Source organism: Maylandia zebra, linkage group LG23 (assembly GCF_041146795.1).
Source record: "Maylandia zebra isolate NMK-2024a linkage group LG23, Mzebra_GT3a, whole genome shotgun sequence".
NCBI lineage: Eukaryota > Metazoa > Chordata > Actinopteri > Cichliformes > Cichlidae > Maylandia > Maylandia zebra.
In genome coordinates, this window is record NC_135188.1 from 10,274,587 (window position 1) to 10,289,746 (window position 15,160).

The following is a 15,160-nucleotide window of genomic DNA, read 5'->3' on the forward strand; positions in this document are numbered from 1 at the left end:
GGTAAGGCGGATAGAATAAGGAAACAACAAAAGGGATCAAGAGATAAACAAAGAGATACAGAACAGGTGTTTCACTCATTTCATTGTGTTTTTATTCAAGAGTGCAAAAACAACAACAACAGTGAAATGGAAACAGTGAACACAGCAGCTGGAAGTTGGTGCTGCTGAGAGTCATAAAAAGTTCTTCAGCTTTTTAAGCACAAGGTTGGAAAATGTAATTAAACACATAACCTCCGTGGTGTAAGCATACTGAACCCAACAGCCTTTAACTGTTCTGCAGAGTGCAAAGGTTTTGTGTCTTTGTGCATAAATCTAATGGTAGTTATGAGCATTTGCTGGTTAAATGAACTGCTATAGCAGCATTTTAAAATTGCATTCTAATTTTCATTAACTACAGAGCTATCCTTTATATAACTGCATATTTACATGGCTAAATACACTATTATATATTGTACATATATTTATTAGTTTCAGGTTGGCCATTCTTGTATTTTGCTCGTTTGTGTTGTTGTGTTTGCACATCTCTGTTGCTTGTGGGGCTCGCACACAAGAATTTCACTCGCATGTGCTGTGCCAGTGTGCCTGCACATGTGATGTGACAATAAAAAGTGATTTGATTTGATTTGATTTGATTTGAAATATATACATAGGCCAGCTCTTTTTAGTTGGACTTTGTGTACATACTGTAAACTTCTCACATGGAAGTGCAAAACACACGGCACAAGAGAGATGTTTGAAAACGATCGAATAGAAGTCACACGCAAAAACCTTTACATGCAAAACAAAAGCTAATTGGGTAAGGCAGGAAGACGGTGCAGATGTACGATAAGATATGACACTGATGCAGGGGAGGAGTTTTGTTACTTAAGAGAAAGCATTGTGAATGCAGGCAATAAATAAATGTGCATGCTCAATCCTTCAAAATAGCAGAGCAGAGCTATTGCTAGTGCAGCTGTTGAAATTTCTCTACTGGGTAATCAGCATTGACTGAAATACACCAACCACCTTCTGCAGAATATGCAAAAAACCCATACTGACAGGTGACAAAGAAGGAAAATCAACTTCATGCTTCTCAATAAGGTATTGAGCTGCCATGTGCTGACAGAGCAATTCTAATGCACCTTAGCACCGACTGAAGCCTCTGAAACATTATCATTCCAAAAGACATTCTCTCATATGGTGTACAGCACTGCTTAACTTAAAATCATGTTCTGAGTAATAAAAGCATTCAGTAACCCCTTGTGTCGAGTAGGTGGCATCTTTCATTGTAGCATAAAAGTAACCAGTCAGACAAAGTTTGTATCGCTATACAGTGACGCTGTCTGGACTCAAATCAGTGCACCAAAACATAGCCACTGGACCCCTTCAGTGCGTGGGTCACTGGTTTTGATGGTTTTCCTTTAATTTGTCACCTGTCTTAGAGCTGATTCTCTGTAGTTTTCAGCTTTTTTTAAGACTGTTTTCAAGATTTTTAATTAAAACTATATCAGGAACTTGTGATTATTATAAGATGTCAGTCAAATGTTGTCAAAAAATATATAGAATATTTGTGTGTATGAATGGTTTTGGGAAAATATTTACGTTCCCCATATTTCTGTGCTAAATATAAAACCAAAGTCAGAAACTAGTCAGCTTAGCATTAAACTTTTAACATTTAAAAGCTTTAAACTGAGGGGAAACAGCTTGCCAAAGATGTGCTCAGTGGAACTCAGATGGGAGGTCTTATGAGCCCTGAAATTCGACTGCTACTGATGCACACATTCATATGCTACCTGCTGTAAGAAGACTAATTTATGAGTTGTTTGTTTAAATTTCATGATGTGATTTTATATCTAAGTTCAACTTCAGAACTTGGAAATATTCAACCTCAACCACAAACTCAGCAGAATTCAGGCAGATTATTTGGTTCATTACCAAAAAATATTGTCAGTTTTGAGGATATTTGCTCCACCTAACTGCATGTCATTAGAAATTGTTTAGAATCATTTTTGGACAAAAACAAAATAAGAACAAGAAAGACTAATCCTCCCCTGATAGTGCATTAATTTACAAGAGCTCTTATATAAATAATCACCGTCCAATGACAGCTCGTGTCTCTCACATGAGATATCCTCACTCTCATTTCCTGCTTCCTTCAGGGACAGAAGACAGTTTTGCAGAGGGTGTTCATGCAGAAAGAACGAGGCGTGGAGATGGAGAGGAGGAGGTCTTGGGGTCACATATACATGCAGACATTTCAAGTGTAGGTGCAGGACCATTATGGGACGGTGGTGCGACAAGAAGGCCAATAGAGGGGCTTTAGCATGGATACGTAGACACGGCATGTGGGACAGTTCCTTTTCCTCCATAGCCACTGCTCCATGCACTGAAACACATTTTAAAACACACCATTGCATCATTGTTGCTATGATCTGTATCATGTATCATTTATGCAGTCATTGATATTTTCAACTGATGCCAGGAGGTCATTTCCAACATGTTGATGCATGAGCAACAGGATCTACGTTCACAGACCCTAACCCTTAGCTGGAAGGGACAGTGTTGCTGCCTATTTGAGCAGCTTTCTCTGTTTCAAAGGCTACGAGTCAAAGAAGGTTTTAAATAAATTTCTTTACAGTTAATAATGTGGTGCCTTGCTTTTTATTGACTTTTATTATATTCACTTTGACAAAATGTTAACATGTTTACAAGTTCTGATTGTCAACAGATTCAACAGTATATAAAGTGACTCACTGTAGTTCTGATGAAATGCTTTTATAAACTGTAAATATTCTCTATTGATTATAAAGTATATTTATTCTAAAGTGATATTTAAAACCATTTAATTAGTATAATCATAGAGGTATCTTCTCATCCAATAACGTGCTGTAAGTCTAATAACTGAATACAATGACCGTTACATACAGAGGCGTTTCCAGGAAATTTTATATGGTTTTGGCACAGAGGGACCCAAGAACCAGTAAGGGTGGTGTAGAGCACAGAAAAGGAGAAAACACCAAATGAAATCAGAAAAAAATGCCAAACGAAACCACTTGAAAATTGTTTGAAAATCCACTGAGTTATGGTGATTTTAACTTTGACCAGACTTGTATCCATGGATACCAATGCTGGTACTAGTGTTGAATCGATACTAGAGCAATAGGATTGATACTTTGTTTCTAACCAATAGTGAAATGTGTGAAAAACAATAGTGAAAAATCCCTGAAACTTTTTGTGCTGGCCGTCATGCCTACTTTATTTATTTAAACAACATAAACTGATCCAACATAAACCGATCCAAAGTGCTTTAGAAACAGGCACACAGCTGAATTGTTTTGGTGAAAGGAAAAATCACAGTGATTTCATTAAAGTGTGTTCAGACTTTGTATATTGATGATACTTCATCTCATCTTCAATACATAAGCTGCTTTCATTGGTTAAATGGTATCGGTAATACTGGCCCTGTATTTAGTTAGTATTGAATCAATGCCAAAATTTGCAGAATGCAGCACTAGAGTCAGGAAACAACAAGCAGTGGATCAAACCACTGTGAGGCATGTCATGGGGGAGTCATACATCCATAACTGAGCAGAAGAGCTTTTAGTGTGTATTATCATATTATATAACATTATATAGTTATATTTACAATAATGTATTGAGGAGTACCACAGTGTTTTTACAGCAAAAATGTAACTGGACACCTTACATCCCCCTGTTATTTTCACTCATGTTTGCATTTATATAATAAAGATTAAGCTGGGGCACCAGGTGGACCTAATAAATTTCAGGCCCCAAGCCAACACTTTAGCAACACCCCTGTTTACATAGTCATGGTGCAGTACAGTTTGTCATACTGAGGTTTTAAAGCAGAAAATTTTGAGTTCAAACCTTTAAACTCGGTCTCAATTTTTTTTTCTAACTCTAACCCTTTTCAAACATTTTTAACTCTGTGTTTGCACACTGAAGAGAAGAAGTTGCAATTATTCCAAAAGTGACCTAAAACTCTGGCCCAGAGGGGATTTGAGGCCCTGATTTTTCAGTGTCACATCGTAGTAAAAGTTCAGGAGAAATCCTGATGTTTTCACTGCAAATCATGCATTTTCCCCTTCTTGAAAACAATATCAGCGATGTCTCCTCAGGGAATGTTGACGATGGAGTGTGTGCTGCTCCTTCTCCGTGGAAATCTGTCCATCTGCAGACCTCCTCCTCTCCTCATAGAGCTTCCTCTCCTGTAAAACAGCTGCTTCACTGCTGCTTCGGGGCCGACACTGCTCTAACCTCCGAGCTGCCTTCAGCACCCACCAGATGGAAACATCATAATGAGTAAGTATCCAGTTCCTGGGACCTCAGGCTGTTCAGTGTACTCCATGCATCTACAGGGATAAGTTTCTGCTGCAGGCATTGTGTTTTCATTCCAGTTCACATCATGCATGTCAGGGAACAGGCTGATATCATGCATCAGAGATCTGGTGTCTGACTTGCAGGGATTTTAGGGAACACAGTGTAGACAGAGGTCATGCAGTAGATCTGACGTGTGCAGGTTCTCTTACCTCTTTATGAAAGCGGTGTGTACAATGTGGCACTCCCCTCCCATTCTTACGCATGTCCTCATGACAGATCAGGCACAACGTATCGTCCTTCTTCTGTGAGAAAAAGAAACAACATCTGACCAAGATTTCAATAACTTATGTATTTATAAAAATAATAAACCTGTATTATTGCATCAGTGGGAGATTAAGTGACAGGAACTTCATATATGTAACTTATATACCAAAGTGAAGGAGCTCCATTTAATTTCAGTAAACTAATAAATAAAGATATAATTTTTCACAAAGTTATGATAAGCTGTAAATGTTATTTGCACTGTGTATGTTATGTATCACGTTTTTTTTATTGATTTCCTGTGACACCACAAAGATACAGAAACACCGTTTCATTAACATTAAACCCCTGACAATGAGTTTTAACAGGGCTTGACAAAAAATTTTGTTCCAAGAAAAATCAGGTATAAAAATGAAAAAGGATTAAACATTCATTCACAACTATATTCTTTAGTATGCCGACAAAAAGCATGGACAATAGAAGAAAAAGAAAACTTCAAGGTCCTTGTGTGCATTCAAGACCAGTTAATTATGTGGGTATTTGTAGGTTATGTAATTCACAGCTTTGTCTTTGGCAGCACATAAAAGTAATGCAGCGTTTCAGGCTCCTTAATTTTTACGGGCTTCGTAATTTTATATGAGGAGGAGAAAGACCATCAAGTCTGATCGTCCTTCGGTCATCTATAACACTATGAGAAGGTAAAAATCTGTAAGGACCATTTATCGTTCGTTTAGTTAATGTTATAAATCCTCCTGCTCACCAGAGACGTGGTCTTCTTATCATTTAGACAGAGCCTCTTCTCAAGTGTCTCTGTGAGCTCTGGGATGGTGGTGATGCGATTCTCTGCGATCGCAGTCTTAGCGCGGATGTTGTCATCTGCAGAGGCACGGCGAGGCTTCTGGTGGACCCTGGTTTCCCCCTTATCCTCTCTTGATTTGACGTGGCTGGGAGTGGGCGCCATTGTAGCCGCATGAAACCTGTTTAACTTCATGACATCTAACTGTGACTGAGGATTAAGAACACAACGATAAGTGTTATTACACCATGTAACAACACTTGAGAGTAAAATTATTGTGTCACATTCCCTCTAATAGTGAGGCGGAGTTGTAAGAAGATTAAACTAGAGAGACAACCATGTCTGCCTTATGTCTGTCAATGGGGTTAAACACTCACTCGCTAATATCCTTAAGTAACATGTTGGCAAAGCAGCTACCTATATATAGTTTGACTCTAGACTCAGGACAGAACGTAAATATATATTTACACAACAGCAATAATCTGATAATGCAACTCCAGTAAAACATCAAAGGTGAAGGTACAGATGAATTTCAGTGTTTGGCTAGACTTGTAAATCTGTAACTACTGAACTGTTCTCTTCAAATGATGTATTTCTGGAGCACTCATTACTAAACCAAGGTTTAACTCTTAATGGGAGCTTTAAATAGCGATGCACTAGACACAGGCTGACATTCTACAACCCCAGAAGTTATTTCTGGTTCTACTTAACTTTATTACTGCTGCTGAGGAAAAAATACGATGTCTAGATGTTCCTTTGACTTTAAATTTGAGGAAAAAAAATAACATGAGAGATCTGTGACAATGTGATTTTTTCTGTTTAAAGAAACTAAACAATGTGATAAATGTTACTTTAAATAGGTCAAAATATGTGTAAAGGTGTGAAAAGTGCAGTCAACGCTGATGCACCTTAATATGTCAGATTTTCTGTTGATCTACTATCTCAGTTAGTACTGTCAAGACTTCTTTAACTGAGCAGGTTCTTCAATTTTGAATTAATCGCCTACCACCGCTTTAGGGTGTAGCTACTTTAGGAGTCAAACGTTTTTATATGTGCAGTGTATTTTTTCTTTGGATCAACCCCTCACTTCGATTTCATAAACCTCGATCTCACCAGCCAAAATTTCAAACTTTAAGCTTCAAACAGGACTTCAAAAAAAGAACGGTCATAGGGGTTAATTACATCTTTTATATATATATACTATGTTTTTATGGTATTTGCAAGAAGCTTTTTTTGTTTTGCGGTGCAAGGAAGTGGCTTGTTATGTTGATGTTGCTAGTTTTAACTGTTATAGGACAAACATTGCTATTTGTAGCTGCCCGCCTTGTTGACTGATAAACGTCCTGGAACATTTAGTAACGTCATGGGCTCATCTGTGACACCATTTTTGCATTTGCTGCATTTTAAAAGATAAATGTAGTATGAAGAAAGGCTAAAAATATTCAGAATAGTTGTTATTTGAATGAGAATTTCTTTATTTCCCAGAATAAACTTATATAGCATAGGCTTTCAGCAAAATTGTTATTTTAAATATACTGACCAATAGTTCCACTATCAGACCAAAAATCTGTGCATTACTTCTCTATTTGCTTGCTTAAAAACAGAGCATACGGGGAACTGCAGGCTTCAGTTTAAACAGCACTTCTTCTGATTATTAGTGAAAGGTTACACTATGCTACTACATTTGTTTTTTTTGCATTTGTCAGTGCTTCCTTCATGATGAGAACTGATTGTGCTCACCCAGTGTTGTCTGTAAACTACTTGCTTGTAAGTTTCTTTTCTTCCACAGAGAGACCACTTTATATGTGTGCACTTACACTGTTGTGACTCTTATCACCTGCTTTAGATTAGAAAGAGTTTCTTTGGCTCCTTCCATCCTTTAGTTTTCGCTTAACTCCTATGAAATTTGTCATCACACTAATGAAAATATACCAGAAAACTATAAAGTAAGCACCACTATTCACCACACAGGCCATGACACTTGACTATGCTGATAGATAAGTTACCCTGTTCTGTGTTATTAATAAAAAATACAAATCACTAAATTGTGCGCCATTCATGTTGGTTGCTCTTCTGCTTGTTTGCTGCTTTAAGTTGTACCTCTATTTTTTGCTAAACATCCACATAGCCAGAGGTTATGGAAGAGTTGGAACGCTATTGAATGAAGAATATGTGTAAGAGCTTTGGCATGCGGCAGCCCATGACTTAAAAACATTGTTTATATAAGAAAATGATATCAGATGTGAAGGCATTTTTAGTTGGAAAAAATAATTTTCCTACAGACCTACACAGACACAGCTACAACACAAACACCAGACTGGTCTGTATTCATTATAGAACTATACTGTTTTTCCTAATGAGACTGTGAACAGCTCAGCACGTGGCACGGCATTTGCAGTGTTTGATCGTTCTGATGTAAAGTAATAGAAAACAACTCACTTAGAGCATCAATAATTTCGTACTTTGCAGGCTTTCATGGGGAAATTTACCAAAAACAACAGTTTGCACACTACTAGAGGCTTTTTGTTCGGAAGCTTTAATATTTAATTAGTTCTCATACCAGCTTGTAAAACATACATGTGCATTATTCTGCTGTCATAGTCCATATTTTGTCTTTTTCAGAGAAAATAAAACTCTGTGTTTTATAAATATTCCATGCAGTGATATTTGCAGTCAGTGAAGGTATGGGATCTTTCTAACACCCTGAGCTGCTTTTAAAGAAATACATAGAAAGTATACTGTCTGATAAATGTACTTTATTATATTTATTAAACTGGCCTTTAATTAGTATAGTGAAATACATTCATCAGAGAGTGCATATATTTTATTTTCCCTCCAATTATCAATGAAGGGCTATACAGAATAAAATTTAAGATGTTTATAGTGTCAAGTGTACAAGCATGCTGTCCATATGTGGTGTAAAACTGGACAAGAGAAACTGCAAAAAATGTTTGTTAAAAGTGTTTTGCTGCTGTTTAAATGTCAGTGCATGCATCAAGTCGAATGCTGCAGAGCTGAACACATACGTGAAGTGCAGCCGGTCCTTACCGCAGTCGGGAGTGATGCTCGTCTATCAACTTGTGTTTTTGAAGGCCTTCTGAAACTGTGTTTTCTTTCTCTGGAATGTACAGCGTCTGGTCCGTGACCCCAGTAACTGCTCATCCATTTTGTGAAGTTACTATCATCGTCCTCGTCATTGTCCATAATGATAGCAGGCAGAAGCCGTAGAGACATGATGGAGCTGTGCAGGGAGCTTCTTGGTGCAGCAGGTCTTGGTACAACAGATGAAAGTGAATGGGGTGAGTACTGACAACACTCAGCTGACCTATTGAGTGTCTAACAGACCAGCTGCTCTGCTACACTGCACTGTCCCACATGGCAAAAGTGACTTACTTCAATTAGATGCCTCTAGTGAATCAAGCTGTCGCTTTTGTTGTTATCCTTGGACAATCTAAAAATAACCTGCAGAGATTTAGCTCCAGTCTTTAAATAAGTGAATCCTCTATAATCTATTTAACGTCACTGGTAGAACATAAACTGGAGGTGATTGGAATAAACAGCGAGGTGGTAGCTGTGACGGAACAGCTAGTATTTTGGCACAGGGTGGGTGATGTGACCACTCCTTTTAATCTTTCCATTACAGTCATCAGCCTCGGGGTAGACAACTGAAACTCCAATTTCCCCATACTTTCCACTCGCTGAGTACATCAAACCTGTCAATAATTATGGAGCGCAGGCAACTGGGTGCTGAGAGCCCAAGGCTTGTGCAATACAGGGCAAAGAGCTTTAATATTACACTGTATACAAGTTTATTTGTTTTGCTCTTTTAAGTCAAGTATGTAAAATCCAGATTTTATACATGAACAATGAAAACATGTAATACAAGGCCATCAGCTAGAAAAGCAACATCTCTGGCATCATAATTCAGTATATATCGTGTCAGTTCAGTCTGAAAAATTAGTAGTAGTAGTATTAAATACTATTGATATTACTACACAAAGGGGATTGTGTATTATTGGAAATATTCATGTTAGACACACCATGTTTTCATTAGGTTTTTGTGTTTTTTAACAAAAAAGCAGAAGAAATTATATAAAAGTCTTTTTCTGCTCTTTTACAAACTCAAAGTTTCCCTGTGCTAATAATGTTGTAAAGATCTCAAAGAGAAGGGCAGGGCAGGCACTGTTATGAGACATTCATGCTGCTTTATCATGTAACCTCAGATCCCCACTGAGAAAGAGATTACGGTAATCTGTGTTCTTTCCAAAAATAAGGATGAAACAAGGTCACACCTGAAGACAAATGACCACATTTTATTAAATAAATGAAGAGTACTATCCGTGTGCGCCGTTGAGATATTATAATATCAACGAGCCTCCATCCAGTATTATTATGGGGTCTTTATCTTACAATATAAAACACTTTGAGGCGACTGCTGTTGTGATTTGGTGCTATAAATAAAATTGAATTGAATTAAAAGTATTGAAAACAATCTCGTATTCATACATTACAAATCTGCACAGGTTTTTTTTTTTTTTAAATATAAAATTAAAATTGTGTTTCAGATTTAGGATAAACCCTCTGTATCAAACAACTAAAACAGGAGAGAATAGCTATACAATACAACACCACACCATATAATACATAATAAAAATACAATGACTTATTGATAATTTGTTATTACTGATAAGTGACTGTGTACAGCAGCTTGTTGCATACCATACAAGCATGCATTCATGCAGACACATAATCGTACTCTTAATCGATTAATTACATAATCATCATGCTTTTTTTAAAGGCCGAATGACCACGATAATCAGTATAAAATGTTTCAGAAAATGCTATCGTATTAAAGCTAGTTTAAATCAAAGCAGAGGCATAACCTACTTGATAAGTTGAAGAAGGCTGTTCCAAAATTTAGTTTTGGTCACCTCTACATTTAAAATCAGAATGCACAACACTTAAAATACCCTGAGTGGAATCGGGTTTTAACAGTTTTAACAGTTCTTATGAAAGCAGGGGCCGGCCTTTCAGTCTTTTGTATGATAGTAAAATTAGAAAATGAATTTCAGATTTCACTGGAGGCCAATGAAGGGAGGCAAGGAATGCACAAACACAATATTTTATATTGTTTTATTGAGACCTTATTATACATTTACATACAAAACATACAGTCTACATATAGTTAAACCTTAGTGTCACAACAAGTGTTTGCTAAAAGAAAAAAAAAAGCAACAAAGAAAAAGTTTGTTTTGGGGTTTTTTTAAGGGAAAAGGAATTTGGGTTCCTTAGAAGGAAGGAGATATGAAAGGAAAGGCTTACGTGAGGTATAACATTTCTTATTGGCCCCTCTAAGAGAAACTATAAACTTTTCCAATTTAAGGAATGACATTAGATCTGTCGGTCAAGACTTTTCTGTTGGTGGCTTGGGTGACTTCCAGTGTGGGAGAATACATCTTTGGGCAATTAAAGAGACAAATGAGGCAATACTTTCTGTTTAGTTGACTCAGATAGATCACCTATCTACTCATAGCTATTAGCTGTAAGTATGTTGGGATACGATATCAGTCTCTAGGACTTGATTTTGAAAACATTTTTCTAAAATCCTGTTTAAACATGACATGAGACGGGCCTCACAAGTTTATTATTATTAGAGCAAGTTTATTATTCAAATATGATCTGAATATTTGAGATTTGTAAAAAAAAAAGTGGATTTTATAAATACTATAAATGAAGAACAATGTTTGCAAAATGATCCCTGGAAGCAGGAGTTACCCTGGACTCACTCACTTAATCAACAGACTGCACTGCAGAAAGAGCAGCAACAACAACCTGCATGAATAAAATATACCAGCATGAATTTATGTTAATCAGATTAAAAAATCTAAATGGAATAATCTGCTGTGTTCACATAGCTGATCTGTAAAGATTTACATTTCCAAACAACATGCCACGTGCATCAGGAGAGCACAGACACGTCTCAGTAATCACAGCTTACCAAGTACCTGCTGGCAGCAGCTACAACTGAGCCACGCAGTACTAACAATAGCAGGCACAGTTTATAGGAATAACAGGTGGAGTCAACAGAAGATCAGACATTCTTAGTAGCCCCTATCCATCCATCCATCCATCCATCCATCCATCCATCCATCCATCCATCCATCTTCCCACAGCTACACACACACCACACATGTAACACACAAGGTTATTGTCTCACATCACATGTGGTGCCAGGCAAAATTGATTTTATGGCCTTCATTGCAAGAATCGATTATGTTCAGGGCGGGCACACGTTTTGTGCTATGCTCAACTTTAACAGATTGATCGATTTTTACATATCTTGCTCTTAATTCAATGAAACTGAAAAACAGAAATATTTGTATTTGAAAAACAAAAAGGATTAAATTCACTACAGAAAGAACCGGAGACAAGTGACAAATTAAAGGAAAAAGTTGAACTCTGGCTCTCCACAGTGAGGGGATTTGGGGCTTTGCTCTGATGACAGGGGGGATTTTGCTGGTATGGTTTGGTAATTGGTTTGGTAAAGTTGTTTTGATTGATCACTTTTATCCTGTGATAAAATATGCAATGGGAGTGGTCTCTCCCAGGTCTCTCCTATTCACACTGCATGGTTCAATGAGCACTCTCAGGTTAATAAAGGTGGTCTGGTTCTTCAAAGAATCTCCCCAATAGAAGAAACTCTTTATTTTAATGATGTTTTTTTTTTTTTCATATACTTCATGTGGTTCTATTATGGTTCTAGATTTTAGTGTTGTTGTTTTTAAAGTTTGTTAATTAATTTAATATATGTTAAAATTTGAATTTAGGTTGAAGAGTGCGTCATGTGTTGAGTTTGTCTTCCCTCATAAACATACTGTTTACATAAGAATACTTACATTTAATATAACAATAAAACAATAGAATATAAACTAGTCAAACATGAAGCATGAAGTCATGACACCACATGAATCATTTTAATTTTATATATGAAACTGACCAAATTTCAACCACCTTGATCATCTATTGTAGATGTTCTAAGATGCTTAACTGTGTTTTGTTTTCTTTTAATTCATCATCTGTGTGTAAGTCAGTTATGATATAATTTAAAGCCAGTCCTTGCATTATCCAACTAATCAGGGAATAGTTTTTCTATGAATAGATGTTACAGTCAGACTCTTCTGACAGCTAGTAGAGTTGACTTTGAAAAATTGCCCACTGCTGGTGACTGTTTGAGGACGGATGGCCCTAGGCACAAATTGAGTAGCCAGGCAGCAGCACGTTCCAGACAGACCAGCACTCCAGCAGATGACGGCTTCTCTCTGTCTCGATCTCCCCTCTCACAGTCTGTTTTGAGCAGAGGCTTGGAAACACACACACACACACACACACACACACACACACACACACACACACACACACACACACACACACACACACACACACACACACACACACACACACACACAGAGGTGCCTTGTTTCTCTCACGATCTCTCAGGTAGGTACAGGTCACGAAGGAGAAAGCAACTGAAAAAGTTCCCCACTAGTATTTAAAATCTTTCTTTTTTTTAAATTGCAATCTGCAAACAGAATTGGGCAGAATGTGACTAATATTTTGGCCATTACTGAGCTTTCACTTGTTAAGAGAGAATACCTTTTGACCTTTGAGACTTTGTAGTCATGTTCTCAGCCTTCACAGATGACGATTAGCAGTTGGTTCATTAGTTTATAAACTATTTTCAGTTACAGTGAAATCAAATAAAAAGAAAAAGGGGGATCACTGCTGGAGGTTTTATCCCAGGAATGGTGCCTGTCTCGTGGGGAGGGGTGCTCCGTGAGGACGGGGGTGGCGCACACCAATTTGACTCAACTCTACTTTCCAATTAATATTCACAGGTTTCATTTACAAACAATCATTTAGCATGCAATCCCAGTGAGGGGACACCTGTATGACCTGTATTTAATACGCGTAAGACATCGGTCTACATACTCACTTTAAATATATTGTCACAGCAAAACTGTCACAACACAGAATGGACCAAAAACACAGACCCAAGACAGCGGCACAGGTTAGTGTAACGAGATTTATTTACAGTGATTGTGATATGGTGTAAACAGTCATATGTACAGGACGTGACACAATATGAGCTGAGAGCAGGTGAACTATAACAATAGCTGTGGGATAAACTCTGCCAGTGACTATATACAGGTGCAAGGGCAAAGCTAAGGTAAATCCTAATAACATGAACTGTGAGGCATTATAAAACTACAAAGCTATATACAAGGTCATACACACATAGTCATAGAAACACTAACTGTGAGAGGCATACGCTGATTAAAGCTATGAAAGTTACGTGAACAGGAGTGAAAGCTTGATACGGGAGACCCAGGGATGATAGTGGCACGTTAGTGAACTGTAGATTGGAGGCACTGCAACACAGGGAGAGGTGAGTCACAGTGGATCCAACGGAACGGAAAGAAACTGATTCAGTGTGGATATTGTGTGGGGGGCATTTTGACTCTCCCCTCCAATTATGCTCTCACCAGAAGATCTCCAAGGCTGGGATTTTTTCTGAGAGCCCTAATAACTCTCTCCTGGTGAGGCACGCTCCAGTTAGTTTGCCGCAAACTGTTTCACCACTAGATGGAAGCATTGTCAAAGCACTGTCAAATTTGAATTGGAGCATCACTGGGCTGCAATTCACATTGTAGAGGGATACAAAAACAAACAAACACAGACACACACAGACACAGAAACAGACAATTAATAAAAAATTATATATAAAAAATGCAAAAAGTGAAAAAAAAATTGATTATGTCCTTCTTCCAATGCATTATGGGTCCTCAAAATGGAACCCTTTTTTTCACTCCCAACTCAGCTTCTGTACCTCCTACATCCAGCAGGTGCTATATTGCCCTAAAGGTCTCCTCCAGCTCTATCCTATGATACACATACCTCAATGTCCTACCTTGCAACCATGATTCAACCAGCCACTCCCTCACAGGCCTTTAAATACCACAGTGGGCACCTAAGGGGCTCAAAAATTGAACTTTCTCCGATTGCCACCAAACTTGGCAGGCACGAGCAAAATTTCCCCACTGTGCTTATGCTTCTCCAGTTATTGATGATCGTCACATGACGATTGTGGTTATCGCCAACCCCTTGGTATTTGGACACATGGCTTAGAAGCTTTCAAAATCTTTTTTGATAAATTGAACAATCACCACCCCTTTAATGAAGTTACAGTTTCAACTAAATAAATTCCAAGTTAACTTTTTAGACACAATAGTTTTCTTTAGAAACAATAATAATCAAAGCAAACAACTATTTGTTGTTTTAAGGATACAGATAGACACATACTGTTATATAAAAAAGTTTTCATCCTAGACATGTTTTCAGGAGTATTATTAAATCTCAATTGATTAGATTCCATCGTATCTGTACCTTTAAGATGCATGTGGAAGAAGCTACTTCAGCGTTGTTTAAGGCTTTAAGACCAAGAGGTTACTCAGTCCGCTTTTAAGGGCAGATTTAAAGTGAAGTGAAAGCACTCTTTGATAGGATCAGCCAACAATTAGGAGGAATAATCAGAGTGAATTGATTCAGTTTGTAATCACCTTTTCAAGACACATCGGAGTCTTGAATCAATCTCTTAATACCTCTTTTTTGATGGCCCAACAAGCCCTTCCTCCTTTACAGCAATTTAAAAGTTACAGCTTATAGAAGAAATAAAAATCTAAAGGATATTTTGGTGCACAACAAATTGAATCCTATAAAGAATTT

The 15,160-nt window shown here is 37.5% G+C and overlaps 1 protein-coding gene across 3 annotated transcripts; it reads right to left on the reverse strand.

Moving 5' to 3' along the window:
- Positions 1 to 69: 69 nt before the first annotated feature.
- On the reverse strand, positions 70 to 8,922 carry lnp1 (leukemia NUP98 fusion partner 1). 3 transcript variants are annotated; one of them, XM_024798786.2, is made up of 4 exons: positions 8,426 to 8,922; positions 5,342 to 5,587; positions 4,530 to 4,622; positions 70 to 4,268 (listed from the first exon to the last, which is right to left on the reverse strand). In XM_024798786.2, the coding sequence occupies exons 1-4, from the start codon at positions 8,609 to 8,611 to the stop codon at positions 4,101 to 4,103; spliced, it is 693 nt and encodes a 230-aa protein (XP_024654554.2). In that variant the 5' UTR covers positions 8,612 to 8,922; the 3' UTR covers positions 70 to 4,100. The 3 variants fall into 3 exon arrangements, with proteins under 3 accessions (XP_024654554.2, XP_076736154.1, XP_004557101.3); XM_076880039.1 differs by having other exon boundaries at positions 70 to 4,352; positions 8,426 to 8,917; XM_004557044.4 differs by having other exon boundaries at positions 70 to 2,365; positions 8,426 to 8,913.
- Between the last annotated feature and the right edge of the window lie 6,238 nt (positions 8,923 to 15,160).